Source organism: Tachypleus tridentatus, chromosome 2 (assembly GCF_004210375.1).
Source record: "Tachypleus tridentatus isolate NWPU-2018 chromosome 2, ASM421037v1, whole genome shotgun sequence".
Taxonomy (NCBI): Eukaryota; Metazoa; Arthropoda; class Merostomata; order Xiphosura; family Limulidae; genus Tachypleus; species Tachypleus tridentatus.
The window spans coordinates 8,908,082-8,928,740 of NC_134826.1; the positions used below are offsets into that span (position 1 = coordinate 8,908,082).

General features: G+C 32.8%; 2 protein-coding genes and 1 pseudogene across 3 annotated transcripts in view; 2 read left to right on the top strand and 1 right to left on the bottom strand.

Annotated features, from left to right (window-relative positions):
• Nucleotides 1-20,659, top strand: part of LOC143237813 (unconventional myosin-Ie-like) — a 524,866-nt gene that overhangs the window by 51,784 nt on the left and 452,423 nt on the right. The gene's annotated exons all lie outside the window — the stretch shown is intronic.
• LOC143237796 (chondroitin sulfate synthase 1-like) lies at nt 2,393-7,854 on the bottom strand. Its single transcript, XM_076477394.1, is given in 7 exon segments — nt 2,393-2,738; nt 2,741-3,077; nt 3,080-3,407; nt 3,409-3,491; nt 3,493-4,095; nt 7,046-7,116; nt 7,119-7,854. Coding segments are annotated over 7 exon segments (2,163 nt in total). The 5' UTR covers nt 7,723-7,854; the 3' UTR covers nt 2,393-2,601.
• Nucleotides 14,729-20,659, top strand: part of LOC143236783 (fructose-1,6-bisphosphatase 1-like) — a 7,925-nt pseudogene continuing 1,994 nt past the window's right edge. Inside the window, exons 1-6 of the transcript XR_013019751.1 lie at nt 14,729-14,811; nt 15,232-15,421; nt 17,119-17,374; nt 18,043-18,183; nt 20,007-20,144; nt 20,508-20,646. The product of XR_013019751.1 is annotated as a fructose-1,6-bisphosphatase 1-like (transcript). The remainder of the gene's footprint in view (nt 14,812-15,231; nt 15,422-17,118; nt 17,375-18,042; nt 18,184-20,006; nt 20,145-20,507; nt 20,647-20,659) is intronic.

Sequence of the window (20,659 nt, forward strand, 5' to 3'; positions counted from 1 at the left end):
AGTATTATAGACAAAGCTCTGATAATCCTAAGTTTCTCTTTCAGTTTTAAAACTGTACGATACCCTAACAAAACGTGGGGATTATTTGTGTTTTTTCTATTTAAAACCAGTTAGAACAAGTGCTGGGTTAGGGTTCATTAAGAATAACCACAAATTAAGTTTTTATAAGTTATTCATTTTTAGGTAGTTTTAAGACCTGTTTGATTTGATTTTACCTTCAGAATTGAGTCTTGACTTTGATTTTTTATTTAAAATGAAAATATATGTAATAGAGTTATGCAATTTTGAAATTTAGATTTTATGTTGATGAAAATGTAGATAATTATCAGATATATCGATTTTGAACAATGGAAGTATAAATCATGAGAATAAATTTATTATAAATGAACAATGTTTTTCTGTGTAATTATCTGAAAGCAGCTAGCTCAAGGAAAACAAAAAAAAATTTAGTGAAAACCAAATAAACACAGTACTAATGTTATAAAACTTAATTTTCCTTTAAAACAATTAATGAAGAATCTAAGATTTAATTTATTATTAATATGCCAACTTGTTAATAAGCCTTGCATCACCTACCAAACTGTTAAAGTAATTTAGCAAATAAGACATAACCTTTCCTCAAATTGCAGGCTAGTGGTCACAGTGCTGGACTGCAAATCTAAAGTTATAACAGCCATGACCATACTCCACATTTTTAGCTGTCGACATGTCATAAAAGTAACAGCCAATGACTATTTGATTCAAACGGCTAAACAAACCAAGTTCTGCTTGGTGCCTTTCTATTGGTCAGTTGGTTCAATATTAGGAATGGCTTTACATGAATCATAGGAGTCTCTGACGTGGTTCTTTAGCCCAGAGTTGCATGGAGTAGAGATCCCACTCGTAACTTCCAGTTTCTCTTTATGTTGCATTACAAATAATATTGTAACTTGCATAAAGGAAACATCTAGAGAAGTGGATATAAATTAGGCACAATTATACACCAATTTGTGACCTCTATTTCTGTAGGTAACTTTGATTCCTTACAAACAACAATTAAATTGTATTACTAATAGTATATCACACCAATTTTCTCAACAAATATCATTAAATTAAAAAAGAATGACCAGATTTACTATCACACTTAACTATAGATGTTTTATTCATACATTTTTTTAAAAATTAGTGAACAGACTAACATGTGTTTTTTTTTCTTGCTATAAATCCAACTCAGCTGATGAGTGCTGATATTCAATGAAAATCCTCCTTGACAATGCTGCAGGAAACACATTGCTCTAATATCTATTTTTATGCACCTCTCACTAAAAATTATTAACAGACTAACTTGAGAAAATAATGAACATACAATCCACTTTTGTTAGGCCTAAAATTTTGTTATTGTAAACTTGGGCAATTTTCACCATTGTTATAAAAAATAATAAATCTGCAGTCCATTTTATTAAGCCTAAAAGAAAGTTTTTGTTGTTGAAAATTTCAGTATTTTACAATGAAAAACAAATCTGCTATTTACATTTGTTAGACTTAACATTTTTTTGTTATTGCTATAACCATGGAAACTTTACACAATTATAATATACAGATGCAAACCAATAGAGATCACTAGATGATTAAATATTTCATGCATTTAATGGCACTCAACAAATGGATTTATTTACTTATTATGTCTTCTTAAATCTACAAATAACATAAATAGAGGTGTTATCTGAAAATTCTGTTCAATAACTAATCTGCTATACAACTCAAGCTAACAATAAAAACTTACATTATTATCCTGATACTGCAAATTACTATTTTTATAAACAGAAGTAAGGAGTTGTTTGATAATCACAGAGTTACACTCAAAGTTTTTTGAGGCCTTCTTGATTGGTCATAGTCCTTGAAATATTTTGTGTTAAGGATAATTGTGATACCACTTATGTTTTTACTGTTCAATAAATCTTCAGAGAACTTACTAGATTAATTTGACACAAGTTCCTAAAAATGTAATCTTTAGTGAAAAAAATCTTATTACAGTATGGAAATTATCTGTTTATACAAATTTTATTCTTATATAAAATACGTCAAGTTGTACAAAAATATATTAACATACAAATTACAAACATTAAGCACTGCAACAATGACGAGAGAGATTCAAAAATAGCATGTGGTGATGAAAAAGACTAATCACTAATATATCAGCAGGAGACTTGATACACTACTGATAAAATTTTTAGGAACAAAAATTATCTCATTTCTTCCTACACTGCTGCCTAAATTAAAGCAAAAGTGTAAATAAATAATATATATTTTTGAAGAAACTTTGTAGAGTGGACAGCAACTGCCTATTGTGCAAACACAAGCAGTTGCCATCCATTCTACAAAGTTTCATCATGAATACTCTGCCAAAACAATCTATCAAAGAATATATATTTTATTATTATTATAAAGGTAAATAAAAAATTATAAACTTTGATTACTGACCACTATCATACATACATAAAAAACAGTATTTTGTTTACTATAGTAAAGTAGAATGATGTGTTATATATTACAAAGAAAATTTCAAAACATTAATAATGAGATACTTTCTTTGACAGGCCATGAGAATCTTGACTATCATAATTAGTCTAGGAATTGCTCTGGATTGTTGAATATTTTTTGAGCTAAGCTTTCCTGGGAACCTAAACTCGATAACTTACTACCAATACACATCTGGAATTGTGTTACTTCCAGTTGAGAATCACATTTTATGTCATGAAAATGTGGATAAGCCCTGGGTCAGCTGCTCGAAAGACCGAGATGTTACTGTGGACCACTTTTGTGTACAAATCAACATCTTCTTTGCCCCAGCCATGAATAGTTGTATCCAGCCCTCCAACAGCATAAAGATCACTATTATACAAGCTTACTATCCCGTACCCAAACTGTCGCCAGTAACCTGTTTCATCATGAATGAAATTTGGTTTGGAACCCTTTGGTACAAACTGTGGACTATACTGGCTGAATACTATAGGAAAGTACACTTGTTTTCCTTGGACTGTGTTTAAACGAACACGCTTTAGAACATTTCTATCAAACATCATATCAACATCAATAAAAAAAGAAGAGCATCTGAAGGAAACAGCTTAGCACCAATTTCAAGAGCCATTGCCCGTGAGAACGAACCACTGGATTCTAAAATCCTCAGTGAATACTTTGGATATCGCATCTGTAATCCTTGTAGGGCTGTCTTAGCATCAACACTGTCACCATCACTCATACTAAACAGCACAACTGCCAATGTCACTCCTTCTTTGTTCTGTAAACAAACCTCTTCAAAGTTTGATAAAAATCTGTGAAATGTTGAAGTTCTACCAGCCAATGGAAGGATAAAATTGATTTCTGTCACTTTTCTTAACATCTTGGCACCAGATTCTGTATAATCTTCATTCCTCATTTCGTCTGTGATGTACCGATGAAGAGATTTCTCTTATTTCAGGTTGAGAAAATGTTTGTTGTAAATATGCATGACGCACGCACTGGGACAGTCATCTTTCTTCCTCTGTATTTCTTGTATTTCATCATGAGATCAAGAACATAGTCTACTCCATAAAGTGGGTTCACCCTCTGATAGCCATAAAGAATATCTTGAAACTCAATGACTCTTCCACGCTGTTTTGAAAACTTGTTGATTATTTCCATCACTTCCATTACAGTGTCATTTATAGCTGTCTGTGTGTAGGCTTCGATCCGTCTCTTTGGGTTAGGATTATTGGCAGAGTACATGTGCTTACTGAAAAAATCCCAGACCAATACATCTTCCCGATTTTTTGGATGATATCTATTTAGAGCGGGTTTTACTCCCAGCTGCATGTTATGACGATACTCCGTGTCATTCAGAGATAAGGAATCATTTGCTTCCAATAACATATTCATGTTCAAAATATCTCTGTGAAGAAGTAAGGTCCTATACCGCAACTCCAGTGACTGCAAATGAAGAAAGTACCTGTGAAGTCGATACAAGTATGGAGGCTGCTTGATAGGATGGAGTGTAATGGCCCTGTGGACTTCTTTCATTTTTAGTCGACCCATGAAAGTTTCTTCTCCGGCAAAATTCTGGTAGAAAATATTCTGCATCTACAGAAATAATAACACTATTTACCCATTTAAACTATTCTTCACTAAAACTAGTAAAAAAAATATTTTACTGAAATCTTTGTCCAGTTTCACTTTAGTAATAAATTAAACCATACTATTTGATGAAAGATGGAAGACTTTTAAATCATCATCGTCTACACTTGTGTCTCCACAACAGACAGTTGCCGTCCATTTTACAAAGTTAGACTATATTAATTCATGCTTTTTCTGCATCCTAATTCAACTATACATAGTGTGTGTTTTGTGTTGTTGTTATTCAAGCACTTTTTTAATAACATAGTTAATCATTGTTCTGTGATACCTGAATATTTTAAAATTCAAGCATGTTTAAAGCATTAGATCATGTTATATCCAAGAAGAGGCAACTCTAGAGAGAGAGTGTATAAAGTTTGTATCTTAAGGTACTCATCTCTAGTCAACTCTTTTGTAACATATAAATCTAATAATTCCAGTAAAAAATGCTCAATTGCAGACACTGAAAACATTTTACTTGAATAAATAAATCAACTGTTTAAATAAGGAATAAGTGAGAAACTGATTCCAGTAGATTTATTTAAAAATAAAAACACAAGAATCTTTAAACTATAATAACTAATGAAAGTTAATTGTAGTCTCCCATATTCATATACACTAAAATTTGAATTGTACCAAATGCCCAGCAGTTTCTGTTATTGTCAACATGTTGAAAATGACTGAAAAAAAAACCCCACAAAAAACACTAATTTTAGTGAAATCTCTTGTGTAAGTGCTACACATTAATCAAGATTTATAAAATCAAGTATGAATAAATATTTCAAACACAATTGATTCCTAACTTCTGTGTAACAATTGAGGATAATGTTCCTTGTACTGTAACTCAGAAGTTTAATTACTCTCTCTAAGATCTAGTAAATGATGTCCCTCAAACATTCACACATGAATTTTATATTTTAAATGTAAAGTAAAAAATTGTTTACTTCAGTGTACATTTATTTAAGGTAAAGCTGTTATGAACAGTTAGGTTTTAAAAAGGTTAACATTTAGGTAATAAAGGTGCACTTGGAAGCCCAGTAAAGCAGATATCATGAACAAACTATTCCATTGTAACTCTTAACAGAGAAGACATATGGTTTCAAAACAAGTCTAAATATCAACATGTAAAGCTTAATTCACAACTGAGAAGTAACTCTTGGTGGTGACATACACACTTCATTTAAAAATGTATCTCGGAAAAGCTGGGTATTAACACTTTTACTAATAAACCTGAGAATAACCTGAAGATGACCTAAGAAGGTTAAAATGTTGTTCTCTTCTTATCAATAAGTGTTAATACCCATACCAACTGTTCGAGATACATTTCTACTTCACCACTGAATACTTCTAGTTATGTAGCAATACTCAACAGAGAAAACATTTTGTCTCAGAACAAGTCTAAGTGTGAACATATAAAACTTAGTTCCTATTTATAACTACATTGCTGAGTACTTCCTGCTATTAGCAATATTTTTTATTCACTGGGTACTTTAACACCCAGTCTGTGTTCACCGGTTACTTTAACACCCAGTCTGTGTTCACCAGTTACTTTAACACCCAGTCTGTGTTCACCAGTTACTTTAACACCCAGTCTGTGTTCACCAGTTACTTTAACACCCAGTCTGTGTTCACCAGTTACTTTAACACCCAGTCTGTGTTCACCGGTTACTTTAACACCCAGTCTGCGTTCACCGGTTACTTTAACACCCAGTCTGCGTTCACCGGTTACTTTAACACCCAGTCTGCGTTCACCGGTTACTTTAACATCCAGCCTGCGTTCACCGGTTACTTTAACATCCAGCCTGCGTTCACCGGTTACTTTAACATCCAGCCTGCGTTCACCGGTTACTTTAACATCCAGCCTGCGTTCACCGGTTACTTTAACATCCAGCCTGCGTTCACCGGTTACTTTAACACCCAGCCTGCGTTCACCGGTTACTTTAACATCCAGCCTGCGTTCACCGGTGACTTTAACACCCAGTCTGTGTTCACTGGTGACTTTAACACCCAGTCTGTGTTCACTGGTGACTTTAACACCCAGTCTGTGTTCACTGGTGACTTTAACACCCAGTCTGTGTTCACTGGTGACTTTAACACCCAGTCTGTGTTCACTGGTTACTGTAACACCCAGTCTGTGTTCACTGGTTACTGTAACACCCAGTCTGTGTTCACCGGTTACTTTAACACCCAAGTCTGTGAGTCAGGGACACATTTTTAGAATACTGATTCTCATGAAAACCTTTCTAATATTCTTTTCCTTTCACATTCTGAACAGCAACTTGAACTCCTCATGTTACATAAAATTTGAATTTCTCACCACGATGATCTATTTCACTCTATATTCAGGTTAGGAAGAAGTAAAACCCATATCCCCATACAAAAAACATGGTAGAGGCCACACATATTAGACAATACAAGATCTAATTCCTCAGTTTTAAAAAGCTTCTTTCTCCTCAGTTTTCATGAGTTCTGTCACTAGATATGACCAAGGAAGATTTCATGAAATTTACCTATTGCTATAAGATAACTAAGTGAACACATGTGACAGTTTGTGCAAAAGAAATACAGTGTGGTCAACCCTATAAAATTGAAAGGTTTATTAGAACATTATTAATGATAATGTGTAGTTTTCTCGACATTAAAATATCACGTCCTTTATTAGGGTACAGTATTTTTATTCTAATACAAATACCAGATATCATGGCACCCTCTGAAGCCCACCCAATCTCCTACATCATTCTCATCAACTCACAGACTAGGTGTTAAACGTATTAATGTTTTGCAAAGTTGAGGATTTATCCCAGTACACATAGATAAAACAATAACAAATAAATGACATTAACATACGTACATGAAAACTGTGTAAATACATTTATTTGTTATATTCACTATTGGAATAAGTTTGTTGAATACTAACCTCATATGACCAGGTACAAGGTATACCAACAAATCTCCGTATACATCTTCCAAGTTCAACATCTTCATGTGAGAATATAAATGTTTAAGACAATAACGTATATGAGGTGCCAAAAGCTGTAGTGTCTCCCTACTCATTAACATCCCAGGACCACCCATACAGAAGTTTTCACCATCATCAAGACTTAACTGTCCAAATTCATCTTTATTTCCAAGTCCAGCCTGACCAATGAACTGAGCTTTACTACTGTTGATGGATCGTAAAAATTTCTCCAACTTGTCTGTCCGAACATAAACGTCATCATCTGCCCTCATGAACCACTCAAATTTATCTATAAAATGATCATACATGTACTTAAGCATCAGAAAAGATTTCTTTTGTGGAGGTACGAAGTCATCAACTCCTGGTAGTGTCACCAGTGGAAGCTGCGATGATGCCTTAGAATTACTGCTAGAAAAAAATATAATTTTTCCTGGAATTATTTTGCCCCAGGTCTCATAAACAGCCACTGCTCTCGAGTCAAGAAACTTTTCAGCTGTCATTACTCCTACAAAAAGTAATCGCTTATCCTCCGTCAAAGTTGTCAGATCTACAGGTGGGGCTCGCTTGTACACCATAACGTTTCCTTGTTTTTTGAATAAAGCATGTATATGTTCGTCCTTCGGGGAGAAGGGCATTGTGAAAATACAATGTTAGGAAAAAACCAACAAGAACACCTGCAATTAAACTCAAAACAGGATTTTTCCTCTTCAGTGAAATGTGCCTAAACATTCCATTAACCCAGCTTCTGATTAATATTCTCATTGTAATATGCATTTAGCAGACTTCCATAGCATTCCTATAATTCAGTCTATAGTGAGAAAAAAACAAAACATGTTAAATAAAATATGAAACAACCTAAAGATCACTCAGTAACACTACTTATGTCAGAGACAGAGCAAACCTAAAGCTCACTCAGTAACACTACTTATGTCAGAGACAGAGCAAACCTAGAGTTCACTTAGTAACACTACTTATGTCATAGACAGAACAAATCTAGAGATCACTCAGTAACACACCTTGTCAGATATAAAACAACAACACTAAACTCTATCATTCTATGTTGGAGCATGCAAAATCATGTTTTCATATTAGAAGTTTCTCAAAAAGGAATGAAGTTATGATTTACTCTTTGGTAAAATATTTACGTGTGTTGTTAAATTTCTGGATAAACTGAAAATAAAATGATTTTTGTGAAGTGTTGAAATCTTTCAAGGTTTACATTTTCCTAATCCAAGTTTCAATAGTTCTGAAAAGCGGTTTCCTAAAAAAAACAAAAATGTTCATTAATTTATCCAACAGAAAAAATAAAATCAGTAGTCCTAGATTATGAGCTAAATTACTTGCTATGGAAATTTATCGAGTAACAAAGATACTATGTTAAATCAAGTCAATTATTTAATTTCCATGAAAGATAATTATGTACGGAAGACACGCTGTGTTTTACTGGATGCTCCTGAAAAAGCTGCGAAACGATGTTGTTGTTAAACTTTTAACAGTGCTTGAGAATAAAATTTGAATTTACAAAGAATATAAATTCACCATATATGTATATTTATCCATTACTATTATTAGACACAAATTACAAATATCAAAACTTACAAGAATTACTTCCCTGTCAACGTTAACGTCACACATGTTTTCATTTACTCACTATGCCCCCTACCCAAAAAACAATACATAAAATAATAACAAAATAAATAAAAAATTGGGAATTAAAAACTTAGAAATATGGAACATAAAGAAGTAAGAATACAAGAGTGGGGAAAGTGGAACATTATTACTCAATTTATAAATCCCTATTTCAGCTCCACGCTGTTGGCCTTAACAAATATTTTCAATTAATGCTTACTTTAGACCAGTGGTTCTTAACCTTTTTCAGTGTTTGCACCCCTTTCAAATCAGTAATCATTTCTCGCACCCCCTGGAAACTTAAATATAAAAAAAAGCTAAAAATATAAAGCATACTCTTATGTAAAAATATAGATTTGCTTTAATTATTCATGGGCATCCTCGCACCCCTGGTTAAGAACCCCTGCTTTAGACACAGTTATGATATGCGTATGAAAACTGGGTGTTATCGCCTTTATTTGATCTAGACTCACTTTTCTCATGTATATATATATATATATATATGTCAGGTGGTTAAGGCACTCACTCGACTCATAATCCGAGGGTCGCAGGTTCGAATTTCCGTCACACCAAACATGCTTCCTCTTTCAGTCGTGGGGAAGTTATAATATAATGGTCAATCCCACTATTCGTTGGTAAAAGAGTAGCCCAAGAGTTGGCGATGGGTGGCGATGACTAGCTGCCTTCGCTCTAGTCTTACACTGCTAAGTTAAGAACGGCTAGCTTTGCGCGAGATTCAAAACAAATCAAACCTAAACTCTACATTTAATTTATGCTAATGTTACTTATATTTACAATGTATATGTAAAACTAAAGGTGATAGGCCAAATGACAATATTTAATTAATGCTTAGTTTTGAAATATACATATTTTTTAAACACTGGATAATATCATCTATATTTGATATAATCTCGACTTACTCATACATATATTGTATATACCAGAAACTATAGTTATAAGCTTGACGCCTATACTATTAATGCTTACTTTACTCATATTCATGATATTTATGTGAAAATCATAGTTGATATCATTTATATCTCGTCTAGACTCACTTTACTCATATTTATAATATATATATATGAGGAACTATGGGTGATAGGCCAATATTTAATTAATACTTACTTTAATCATATTCATAACTCGTGAAAGAAAACCATAGATGATATCGCATATATTTTAGTTCGTCTAGCTTATGATGTATAACTGAAGAACCGTATGTAGTAGGCTTTACGTCTATATTTGATGTATGCATACGTAACTCATATTTCTAATATGCATATGAAAATCATGGGTTAAGTTGTGTATATTTGGTCTCGACTCACTTTATATTCATATTTATGATACATATATGAAGAACTCGTGTGATAGGCCTATATCAAGTTTATGTTAACCTTTGTCATCTTTGTAATATTTATATGGAAACCGTGGATGATATCGTTTACATTTGATTTAGGCTCACTTAAGTCATATTCACAATGCATATGAGGAGGACCGCAAGTGATGGGCCTAACGTTTGTACTTAATTTGTGCTTATTTTGCTCTTATTGATTATATCATCTAAATTCGAAAAACGTGGGTGATACCGTCGGTATTGATCGAAACCAGGGGTGGGCAACCTATTTTTCATAGTGGCCACAACTGTGAGTCATGAAAACAACGTTGGCTACACTATTAAAAAAAAATAAAATTGAAAGATGTTAGTTTAATAAATATAATTGCATTTTAACTTACTTTCAATTTGAAAATTGATGGGGGTTTTCATCAACAAGTTTCGTGAAATTTGGCTTGATATCTGTGCTCAAAAGCATCTTAGCTCTGCCTCTATTAATGTCAGTAAGCCGAGATATCTATCTATACTGGAGAAAATCTACCGTAGAAAATGTTGCCTCACACAACCATGTGGATCCAAACATGAAAACTAATTTTGAAATTGTTATCTTTAAATTTGGAAGACTCGCATTTATCAGAATAGGAGCCATATCTCTCTGATAGAACATTTTATTTACCTTTATGTGTTCTATAGTTTGCAGGATGAGCATCTCGTTTTCAAATCCACACTTATCCAGAGACAAAAAAGATGTAATTTCCATACTGAAATTTCTTAAGTCAACTTAAAATGGATCATACAAAAATTCAAATGTCAATTTCAATTTTTTAGATTCTGAGAAATGTGATTCAAATTTTGATCCAGTTTATATAGAGATCATCTTTAGCACCAGAAAAATCACACTCCTTATTATTTTCTAGAAAACTATTCAACTTTGGAAAATGTGTCAAATCATTTTTTTGTAATTGTTCCCCAAGGAGGTTTAGCTTTAATTGAAATTCATGAGTAGACTGTGATTGATCGCTTATTATTTCACCTCTTCCCTAAAGCTTCGTACTCAAATCACACTGCAATGACAAAGTTTCAATTTCAGGGAAATTTTCAATCGTACATTTTCAACAAGGTACTCCTTTAATTGAGGAAATAAGGAAGTAAATCGTTCCAAGACTTTTCCTCTACTTAACTATCTTACATTTGCAAAATCAGTAAGATCATCAAAAGTACAGCCACTGCTTTTCTTCAAAGACTCAACAAACTCTCGATGGATGAGAGAGCTACTACTTCTAATTAATTCACAATTTTTACAACAATGTCCATTAAATTTTTCATTTTATCACTTTCAGACATCTGAGCACATACATTTTCCTAATGCAAAATGCAACGGAAAGATGGCAGCTTGGACTTCACATTATTTTCAATTAAATGCTGCTTCGAAAGAGAAGCAAATCCTAATATGGCCCCAGGCATGGCGGGAGCACCGTCTGTTGTGAGAGAAACCAGTTGTGTTTTTTAAATCCAGATTGAATTTTGTTGATATTTCGAGAAATTTTTCAAAGATGTTTTTTCCACATGTTCGATCTCGTAATCCGCAAAGGCTAAACATTTTTCCCTCATTTGAATATCTGAAGTTACATAGTGAACCCAAAATATCAACTTTGCAATATCACTAACATCTGTTGACTCATCTAGTGCTAAAGAAAATACAAACAGTCTTTTAGTTGTTCAAGCAACTGATTTTCTATGTCTTTCGCTACTAACCCTAGCATTCTGCGGACAATTGTTCTTTGACTTAACTGCGAAGTATTTACCTTTTGAAGATTATCATCTTTTATTTTTTTTAATCATAATTCTCCAACAGAGTTTTTATGACCACAATCAATATTTCTTTTACTAGTTCAGCGTCAGAAAATGATTTCTCTTTTGAGCTAAAATCCAAGCTACTTTATAGCAAGCTAACATAACTAGTTCTATCGATGATAAAAAATATTTTTAGGCCTTCCTTTCGTTCATGAAGCTGTGCTTTCAGACGACTAATTTTATTCATACGAATTTGCTATCACCTGTAAATTTTACATCAAATTCGTTGTAAAAAAATTTAAAGTGTTGCTTAAGGTTGTATACTTTATTATTCCTAAAAACGTTGATACACAAAAGACACACTGACTTATTATTTGCTTCAATCACTACAAATTTCAACTTCCAACTTTCATTAAATTCTCGTTTCACGTTTTTCCAGTAACGCGTCATTATCATTTCGGCAATAATGCCAGAATCAACTCAACTGTCTTTATTTTCTAAGTGTTCACCATTATCTGGATTCTTTCGTTTTTGAATTATCCACTTATTCATATTATGGGATTAAAAACAAAATATATTTAAACACTTGAAAGTTGCACAATAAAAATATGTTTGCAAGCGCATGCAAAACAACGCACGCTCGATAACAAACATCTAAACCAGTCTAACGTTACAAAACGAGAGGAGTTTGTGGCAGTGATGAAGCGCGCGACATTAGCGATGACGTAAGGCTTGTTTTTTGTTACTTTTGAATTTCGCACAATGCTACTGAGGGCTATCTGTGCTAGCCGTCCCTAATTTTGCAGTGTAAGACTAGAGGGAAGGCAGCTAGTCATCACCACCCACAGCCAACTCTTGGGCTATTCTTTTACCAACGAATAGTGGGATTGACCGTAACATTATAACGCCCCCACGGCTGAAAGGGCGAACATGTTTGGCGCCTTAACACGCTTGGCCATGCCGGGCCACACATAACCTCGCCCGAACTCGAACCTTGGATCGTTAGGTTAAAAGCCTAACGCTCTACCGACTGAGCTATCCGGGCATTGACGTGAAGCAGTGCAGTTGATCATTACCAAATTTGCGATAAAAAGTAAATGATGGAAAAAATTGACTCCTAAACCGAGCTGGCCACAACTGTACTATCTACTGACCACATGTAGTCAGTAGCCATGAAGTTGCCTACCCCTGATCTAGACTTATTTTACTAATATTTAAAATGTATATATGAAGACATATAGTGATAAATCTAACGTCTGTATTTAATTTTGATTTATATAATTATAATATATGAAATGCAACGGATGGTGACGGTCTTATCTTCTTAACGCTTTTTCTACAAGTAAAAAAAAAAAATAGATTTTATGAATGCAAAATGGTGTTGGGATGGAAGCGCCAAAAAGACAATAAACAAAAACATAAAGATGATATAGGTACACACATATTATCTCTTTAATATTAAAATTTAATGTTAGAGCATAAAATAAGTCGTAATAAGTCTGTAATGTTTAATACATGTTTGACAAAACTTGGTTTTCCTTGTACGTAAATCCTAGGCTTTGACAGTTACACATCACTAATGACTAATCTGATATGACTATGATATTATTATAAACAAACTGCAGAGTAAGACTCAGGAATATATATCTTCCAACTGCAGTAATATCGAAATCCCGAACCCGGGTTCCCTGAATTTTATATTCGACTCATTTAGTAATTGTAAATTATATTATTATATTAATTTTTTTGTGTAGCATACTCCCAGACCTCTCTTGACTGAGCTGTTTTTATCAACTCCTTATTCTTTCAGTCTCTCATTGTAAAATCTGTGTGGATGGCCAAGCACCCTGCTTTGCAGCTCCTTCCTACTCCATTGTTTATATTTATGTCTTCATTCTTTTTGGCACTGCTATACCTACTTCACTTTGTATTAAAAGTGTTTTTGTTACCAGTTTCGAAACGTTTTCTACCTGACTGAAAGTTAATGTATTTAGTGTATGTGTGTTGTAAAACGTAATATTATATGTATTGATCTTTTTTTATTCCTTAACTTTATAAATAATATAGGGGTTGGCTCCCTAATCTTTTAATTGAGATGCTTATATTTTAATGAGAAAAGTATAGAGTAACTACGGATATACGAGTATAAATAACAAAATTATTAATTTTATTTAATCACTATTTGAAAATAACAAAAGCTGCAATTTGAAACATAATCCCATTCTTCCACAAACAAACTCCATGGTTTAGCTATTAATTTTCTTACAATTGCCATCTATCGGCCGTTTTTTTTTCTTTCTTTCGACCTTCAAAGTTGCAAGTTCATCGTTTGGATTTTCGTTAGAGTGTCATAGGACGTATAACATTTGTGAGGGAAAATTCCTGCGTGTAACTCATTATTTTTCCAGTTTTTCCCATTATTATGTAATAAATATTGATCTATCTTTCGATAAAAAATAATCTAGCGATAGTAATTATTATGCTGGAGACAACTTTATTTTCTGCTTTGCTTAGAGAGAAATGATTTAATTTTCTATCTTTGAATTTTTGGATTAGAACTTAATCGTCAGAACGAAAGAAAAATTTAATAACCGAGTAACTGATAGTGATATATTTTATTTTTTGTCTTAACTACTAATAGTACTATTGGTAGTTAAGACTGCCCTTGCATACTTGTAAGTCATGGTTTCTCATTTTACTTCTAGAGATATGTGTCAAATGGTAACTATTTCTGTAGCGATGATTGCTGTTTGTAATGTATAGCAAATATTATAATTACTGACAATTTTAGTAATATTGCTGTTAATTCTGCCACCTATGGCAACAGTATTGGTGTTTCGCACCTATTTTTTTTACCATGTGTTTATGCCAAAGTGATCTTAAATTAACATATGTGCAGTTAACGTAACAAAGGTAGAAGCAATATGTGGCATGACTTTCCAATCTTTCTGTCAAGCGTAAGGCCTAGGTAAAGAGCTTACTGTGTTTTTATGTGAAGCTAGTAATGGTATTCGGTAAAAACAATACATATAATAATATAGTATATCCTAGTGTAATTTCTGATATAATAATAATGTATAACTTCATCTTGTACAGTCTGTATACTGTAGTATTTTAAGAAAAACGTATTGTTTTCACCACAATATTGAGAGTTTTGAAGGAAGCCACCTGCTTTAGAGGGTTAATTATTCATAGTAAAATATGATTACTGTTAAAATAAAACATATTCCAAGGAAATAAAATATGTTTTGACTAAAAAGAAAAAAAAATGTTTTTTATTAGGTTTTCAAACAATTCCTGATGTAAAAAATATGTTTGTTTCACACCACTGTTAATGGTCAAATAAAACTAAGGTTTGTTAATTAATATATATTATGAATCTGTATAGATTTTTCAAAACCAACCATGGCTAGCTCTGGACAACTTGATACCAACTTTGTTACTATGACTCGTTTTGTTTTGACTGAACAGAGAAAGATACCTTATGCAACTGGTGAGTTGACACAACTTCTCAATTCAATCCTGACATGTGTCAAAGCGATATCTTCTGCTGTCAGGAAGGCTGGCATGGCTCATTTGTAAGTTAATGTGTTTTACAGTAAAGATATTTTATTGTTGTTCCAGTTTGTATGTAACGTATTAATTAAACTTACTTTAAAATAAGTACAAAATTAATAAAAGATTTAAAATTAAAGAGACCACAGCAGCAGTAAATTGTATGTGTTTTGTTCATGTATGGTCACTGTTTCAAACACTTGTTTGAGGCTCTGAAACTGATTTGTTAAATTTATATCAGAATGAATGAATTCTGAAATAAAATTAAAGTTATATAATCAGTGATAATGAGAAAACCCACTTGTAGAGAAAATATATGTAAAATAGTTGGTTTTATGTAGAGGAGCGAACAATGTTTCGACCTTCTTCGGTCATTGTCAGGAAGTTGAAACGTTGTTCGCCTCTCTACATAAAACATTTTCTTAACCCAAACCAGCTGTTTTACTTATATAAAGTTATATAATGTTTTATAAGAATGTTATCTTACACTTTATTAATTTATTCAAAAACAAAACATTACTTACCAGTTTGTACTATTACACTTGCACTGTTTGTTTTCTCCATGATGGAAGACTTAACATGTCTGCATGTTACATTTCTTGTAATGTTGTTTTTTAAATTATGTTTTATCACTCCATTCTCTTTTTAAAATAAACTACAGTTAACTCCATATGCTCAAAATGTTGATAATTTTTTGAAATTATATTACTGAAAATAATTGTAGAAGTGCTCATGGGTGAAATGCAGACTTAAGCTGTGTGACTAAGTGTAAGATAGTCACATTATCAGTAGAATATTACATCATTACAGAAAATACAAGGAAATAAATTGTACGGTACACTGTATTTTGCATCTGCTTTAAAAAGGGCTGTTCACATATTTTCTGTGGATATATGATTGTGAAATGTTATTCCATATGCACTGTATTATACTAGGCAATATATTTTCTCTTAAAATGTAACATTTCAGGCCCAAGAAACAACGAGTGGTATCGACACACTACTGCTGGTAGTAGTAGGACTGCTAGCACCCTTGTGTGTTAATGCGAGTATGACTCTGGTTGAGTGCCAACCAATCACATTGTTTGAGAAGTTTGTTGTTTTTTTCTTTTTTTTTTTTTTGTAATTATTATTATTATGTTTCTTCTGTCAATTATTTGATTAGTCTTGAAGTTTTTGTGATTAATACTAGATCAAACCACATAATCAGTTACTACCCTCATAATTCAGATAAAAAAGCTTGACACTAGGTGGTGCTGAGGTCATGATATCTATTGTCATATCTAATTTAATAGCTTATAGTCATTACACTTGAACTGTAATCTCATAACCTGGCAGCAAAGAACAGAAAGCAGATGTTTGAGGATGTGGGTGGAATTTTAGAATCGAATGCTGTTACGAGACTCAGCTTACAGTTAGATCAGTTACTGTTAATGAGAGAGAGTTTCAGTGGGCTGTATTGTTGTGAAGACTTGGGTGAAATTTTCTTTGCAGTTCTTTATTATTTCTGTGGATATATGATTGTGAAATATTATTCCATGTAATTGGATGAATACTTTTATTTTTATTAACAAAATTTTTTTTCCTATATCAGCTAGAGATGTAATGGAGTTTGTGTTACAGTGGATGTCTTTTTTTGTAGTTTGTACTGATGTTTTATAAGTATGACACTTTTAGCTCAAAACATGTTTCTGTCTGTTTACTTTGTGTTTTATTTATAGGTTTGGCATTGCTGGAGAAACAAATGTTCAGGGGGAGGAAGTGAAGAAGTTGGATGTTCTTTCTAATGACCTCTTCATCAATATGTTGAGATCCTCGTATACAACTTGTTTACTTATCTCTGAAGAAAATGAAACGGTTATTGAGGTCGAGACAGATAAACAAGGGAAATATATTGTCTGTTTTGACCCTTTGGATGGGTCATCAAACATAGACTGTCTGGTCTCTATTGGATCCATCTTTGCAATTTATAAAAAGGTGAAAACTAAATTAATATTAATATTGATCATATACATTTATATAGAATCTAAATTAGTAATTCATATTTATAAACACAACTCCATCAGTGAAAGTTCTCTTTGTTGTACATCAGTATAAAATTGTAAGTTTGTTGTTACTTTATTATTTCTTTTAATTTCTGTTAGTCTGAGCTCAAATTACTGTCATCCTGGCCTTGTAGCCATTCCATTTCTTCTCACCTGAGGCCCGGCATGGCCAGGTGGTTAAGGCACTCAACTTGTGATCTAAGACTCGTGGGTTTCATTCCTCGTCACACCAGACGTGTTCGCCCTTCACCTGTGAGGGTGTTGTAATGTTATGGCCAATCCCACTATTTGTTGGTAAAATAGTAGCCCAAGAGTTGGTGGTGGGTGGTGATGACTAGCTGCCTTCCCTCTAGTTTTACACTGCTAAATTAGGTACGGCTAATGTAGATAATCCTTGTGTAGCTCTGCACAAAACTCAAAACAAATAAACAATCTTCACTTGATGTTTTTTTTGATGAAGGACAGGACATCAAATGTGGTCTTCTTCTAGATATAGCATTGCTTTTTTAATATTAACTCTAACAGCATAGGTAAGGTATAGCAAAAGTTCAGTTTTAGAACCAAGTGTTTGAATTATTCTAACACTATAATTTTTATTAGGTGTCTGAAGGTCCACCTACGTTAGAAGATGGCCTTCAGGTGGGACGGAATATTGTTGCTGCTGGTTATGCTCTGTATGGCAGCGCAACAATGGTTGTGTTCTCTACAGGAAATGGAGTAATGGAGTAAATGTTGGATCCTGTAAGTTTTATCCGATTTTCTGTTTATTATAATTACATTATTTAGAAGTGTTAACTTGTGTAAGGTGTGACTACTTGTAATCATTCAGAATAAGTAACAGAACTTTGATAAGATGTTAATGCACCCTTCATAATGAGGTTTTGTTGTATCATATTACATCACAACAGTATTGGTAATATGTTCTGCTATGTGTTTCCACAGTTAAGTAACACAAGTTTTAGTGAGGAGAGTACATAATAGTATTTCTGTTATACTCTGTCAGCTGCACTTCATTGTTGAATTGCTCATCTGTGAGCTATCTAGATTATAGAATGTAAAGTTTTAGTATAATTTTGGCATTTACCTACTGCTCCTGCATGTTCCTAGAGTGGAACAGTGTGTTTACATTCTGTACTGGCTGATTCTTCTGGTCCAAATCGTTAACTGTGTAGTGTCATTTTATTTGGTTATATATATAGTAAAGATGCTTTGCATTGTACTTGTTTCTTTCTGTGTAAGTTTATCTCAGAATGGTGTCCTCATTTATGTAGTTTGATAAAAGAGAATGTCCAGATACTCTCGAAGAAATAAGTCAAACTATATATCAAGAGGAACATAAGTTCACAACCTATCCAACATATCCAAAACAATTAGCACCCAGTACAAAACAGCTATATCATAAATGTCAACTGACATCAAATTCTGGATGCAGCTACAATTGGAAAACCAGAAAAATTAAAGAATATTTTCATATTAAATACATTTATCTGGGACCAAAATGATGTTAGCAATCTTTGGACAGCATTTCATACCAAACTATATAGAATGTACAATGATGTCGCATGAAGCTTTCAGATATAAAAAAAAACTGTTACAAATCTGTTACACTATACACTTTAAAACCTTTTTTCTTTGACTCAAAGAAAGCCTCACTATAGAATGTGTCATCTTAGTTTAGAAACAGGTTGCAGGAATCTGTTAAAATTATAACTCGTCAATGCCTCAAGTACTCTTGAAACACCATATATTATGACAATTGGCTAATTCTCACTTATTCCAGAGGTCTTCAGTATATCTTGTATGGACTGAATTTTAAAATTAACCATAACACAATTTCTTGGTCCTTTTACATGAAACTATTAAAACAAATTATGAAAGAAAATTTGATGAGACTTATTGGTCAACAGCTTTTTATATTTTTGTACTTTGACCATTTTAAGGATAAAGTAATAATTATTGGAAACTGAAACATTGTTTTATTAAATGTTCGTATTTAATATGAAGGTAGTGTTCTTGCTGGTAACACTGTGTGTAATTTATAGTTTGTGATTTGTTGTCATAATAACGATAACTTTCAATCAGAGTGAGCAATGTAGTTAAGTGCAGAACTAAAAATCAACTTGACACTCGGTATAGATAATTAAACATACGTTTGTTACATTTCTAGTTGAAAGGGTTAGAATACATTGTTTCCTTTGGATATCCTTGTTGCTACCAATATTTTTGGCAATAATCCTAATAATATCTCCCAGGTTTGGCTGATTTATGAGGTATAGGTTAGTCTTAGTCTTACACTAATCTAATAATGCAATATACTTTTATAGTAATAAATAATAAGTCAGAAACACAAAGTAATGACATCTTTACTGGTATGTCCGATGCTGTTAAATAAAATGATAAATAAGTTAGTATAGGATATTGAAGAAGATTCCTGTGTTTCTGCTGAATATTCAGAACATCTCTAATTTGTCGTGTGGCACTTTGTATCAAACAACTTGAGACCCTTGGTTTTGGTAGGTGTATATTTCTGGAAATAACTAAATAATTTTATGATGATGTTATAGGCCATTGGCGAGTTTGTTCTGACTGATCCAGACATGAGAATTAAACCACATGGAAAGATTTACAGTATTAATGAAGGATATGCTTCTCTTTGGGACAAGGCTGTGACAGAATACGCCCAAAGAAAGAAGTACCCTGAGGTTCGTGTGGGATAATGTTATCCTTTCTCTTCTTACTGAAACACAGAATTAATATCCTGTTAGGGCTGTTCATGGTTTCAAACTATCACTGAATGTGTTTTGTTTTTCATACTATATATCAAAGCATTTTATTATAATGACATTACTAGTATATCAATCATTGTAAAAAAAATGTTAAACAGCTTTAAAACAGGTCACTACACTATACAAATAAATGTAGGTGTTTTACACTTTAATGGGGGTCTAAATTATTACTTAATGTTATCTCCAAAGTTTCAGTAATTTGGTATGTTTACATAAATATTCAAGGTGTAGAAATGAGTAATTTCTTGAGACTAACTCTGGTAGTTTTATATTTAATAGAGTGGAAAACCATATGGGGCTCGACACATCGGTTCTATGGTAGCAGATGTTCATCGGACAATAAAAATATGGAGGGATATTCATGTATCCAGCAACCAAAGACTCCAAGTGGGAAGGTATGATAGTTTTATTCTTATTGGTGAGTGTATCAA